Below are 2,658 nucleotides of genomic sequence, written 5' to 3'. Positions count from 1 at the left end.
CTGTTTTTTGCCCATAAATTCCATATTTTTAACCAAATTTTTTTGAGGATTTTTCCCCCATAAAACTCCAATTCTTCACCCATTTTTCACCTTTACAATTCAAACATTTTACCAATTTTTTTTTCCCCTAAAAATCCCAAATTTGTTACCAACACTTTCCCCAAAAAACCTGAATTTTTGATGGGATTTTTTGGGGATTATTTTCCCCCGTAAAACCCCAATTCCCAACCTTTTTTTTTTTTTTCCTAATTACCTGAATTTTTAACCAAATATACCCCTAAAAATCTGAATTTTTTAATTTAATTTCACTCCTAAAAATCAACATTTTTCACCAACAAAAAACTCTGATTTTTTCCATTTTTTTTTCCCTCAAAAAACTCCGATTCTGAGCGGATTTTTGAGCGTTTCCCTCGCGGTTTTTTGCCGTTTTTTTGCCCAAATTTGGGATTTTTCGCCCCATTGCAGGATCGGCCGCGGCGGCCGCTTTGGCCGCAAGGGCGTGGCCATCAACATGGTGACCGAGGAGGACAAACGGACGCTGCGGGACATCGAGACGTTCTACAACACGGCCATCGAGGAGATGCCGCTCAACGTGGCCGACCTCATTTGAATGTGCCGGCCCCGCCCACAACGCCCCTCCCCCGCCACGAAGCTCCTCCCCCTTTTTTCCCGCCATTTTTTTCCGTTATTTTTTTCTAAATTTTTGTTCCATTTTTCCGGTTTTTTTTCTGAATTTCTTTTCCCATTTTTGGTCAGATTTTTTTTTTCCCCAATTTTTTTATTCTTTTTTTACACTTTTTTTTCCTCATTTTTATTTAACTTTTTTTCCGAAATTTTTTCCTTTTTTCCGTGTATTTTTTCTGGTTTTTTTTTTCTTTGTTTTCTGATTTTTTCCCCAATTTTTTTCTCAATTTTTTCTGATTTTTTCCTTTTTTTTCCCTAAACTTTTTTTCTGATTTTTAATTTTTCGCCTATTTTCTCAGTATTTTTCTCTTTTTTCTCCCAGTTTATTTTATAATTTTTTCTGCAACTTTTTCAGTATTTTTTCTGGTTTCCCTGAGGTTTTTTCTGGTATTTTTCCTCCTTTTTCCCACTTTTTAAAGGTCATTTTTATGAAATTTTAAAACATGGTGCTTTCCCTCATTTTTCTGGATTTTTTAAAATCATTTTCCCACTTTTTTAGGGTCATTTTTACCAATTTTGGGTCTGCTTTTAACCCCACCCCTCCCCAGCATTTTCCCCAATTTTCCCCCCATTTTTCCCCAAATTTTCCCTTTTTCACCCCAATTTTTTGGGACTTTTAGGGCTGATTTTCCCATTTCCCCATCCTCACTTTTTACCCAATTTCCCAATTTTTTAATCTAATTTTTGTCATGAATTTCCCCAAATTTGGGGGGTTTTTTAATCACATTTTTAGGTCAATTTTAGGGTTTTTTTTTCCCAAAAATCGTCACTTTTTAGAGGGGTCCAAACCCACCCCATTTTTTCTTCATTTTTTTCAGGAATTCTTTTAGGTCAAAAAAGTCACTTTTTGGGATTTGGGGGGCAATCCCTTCCCCTGCCCATTTTTTCTCTTTTCCCTTTTTGGGATTTTTAAAGAACTTTTTTGGGAATTGTTTGGAATTTTTTTAGGATTTTTTTTTATTTTCTATTTTTTAAGATTAGTTTTAATTTTTGGGGATTTTTTGGGGGTTTTTTTTGGATAAACGTCGCTTTTTGGGGGTTTCCCACCCTGCCCTTCACCCCTCCCCCACCCCCCTTTTGTAACGTTTATTTATTCAAATAAAAGCGATTTTGGGACAAAAATTTTCTTTAATATATTAAAGTTCTGGGTAAGAGAGGGGTGGGAAAAATTCGGGGCAACTCCCAACGATTTCGGGGCGTTTGGAGGCCAAAATTGGGTAAAAAAATCCTAAAATCCCCAAATCCCGCCTGAGACTCCCAAAATCCCCCCAGGATTCTGAGAACCCCAGAAATCCCCCTAAAATTCACCAGAAACTTCCACAATTCAACTGAGACCTCCAAAATCTCCCCAGAATTTATCTGAGACCCCCAAAATCCACCTGAGCCCCCCAAAAATCCACTCCAGACACCTGAGAGTCCTGGGCTTTATTGACCGGATCATCCGAGACCCCCAAAATCCGTCTGGGACCCCAAAGTCGGGGCTGACCCTCCCCAAATTCGGCTCCTGGATCCTCTGAGACCCCAAAAATCCCCCCCGAATTCCATCTGAGATCCCCAAATTGCCCCCAAAATTCATCCGAGACCCCCAAATTGGGCTCTCTCCAGACACCTGAGAGTCCTGGGCTTTATTGACCGGATCATCCGAGACCCCCAAAATCCGTCTGGGACCCCAAAGTCGGGGCTGACCCTCCCCAAATTCGGCTCCTGGATCCTCTGAGACCCCAAAAATCCCCCCCGAATTCCATCTGAGATCCCCAAATTGCCCCCAAAATTCATCCGAGACCCCCAAATTGGGCTCTGAACCCCCAAATTTGGTTCTGAACCCCCAGATTGGGCTCTGAATCCCCAAATTTGGCTCTGAACCCCCAAATTTGGTTCCGAGCCCCCCCAAATTGGGCTCTGAATCCCCAGATTGGGTTCTGAATCCCCAGATTGGGTTCCGAGCCCCCAAATTCGGGCTCCTCACGGCTCCAG

The 2,658-nt window shown here is 41.0% G+C and overlaps 1 protein-coding gene and 1 long non-coding RNA gene across 2 annotated transcripts in view; one reads left to right on the top strand and one right to left on the bottom strand.

The window, feature by feature from the left end:
* LOC102032916 (eukaryotic initiation factor 4A-I-like) overlaps nt 1-782 on the top strand; it is a 13,216-nt gene extending 12,434 nt beyond the window's left edge. Inside the window, exon 9 of the mRNA XM_031065468.1 lies at nt 311-782. Coding sequence (XP_030921328.1) covers nt 311-610 — 300 coding nt within the window. The 3' untranslated portion in view covers nt 611-782. The remainder of the gene's footprint in view (nt 1-310) is intronic.
* A 1,010-nt stretch (nt 783-1,792) lies between these two features.
* Nucleotides 1,793-2,518, bottom strand: LOC115949132. The gene is made up of 2 exons (XR_004082754.1): nt 2,294-2,518; nt 1,793-2,093 (listed from the first exon to the last, which is right to left on the bottom strand). It is a non-coding gene; the product is annotated as an uncharacterized LOC115949132 (long non-coding RNA).
* Between the last annotated feature and the right edge of the window lie 140 nt (nt 2,519-2,658).

This window comes from Geospiza fortis, unplaced genomic scaffold (genome assembly GCF_000277835.1).
Source record: "Geospiza fortis unplaced genomic scaffold, GeoFor_1.0 scaffold1571, whole genome shotgun sequence".
Classification (NCBI taxonomy): Eukaryota; Metazoa; Chordata; class Aves; order Passeriformes; family Thraupidae; genus Geospiza; species Geospiza fortis.
The sequence above is the reverse complement of the archived record's forward strand: the minus strand, read 5'-3'. Positions and strand labels throughout refer to the sequence as shown.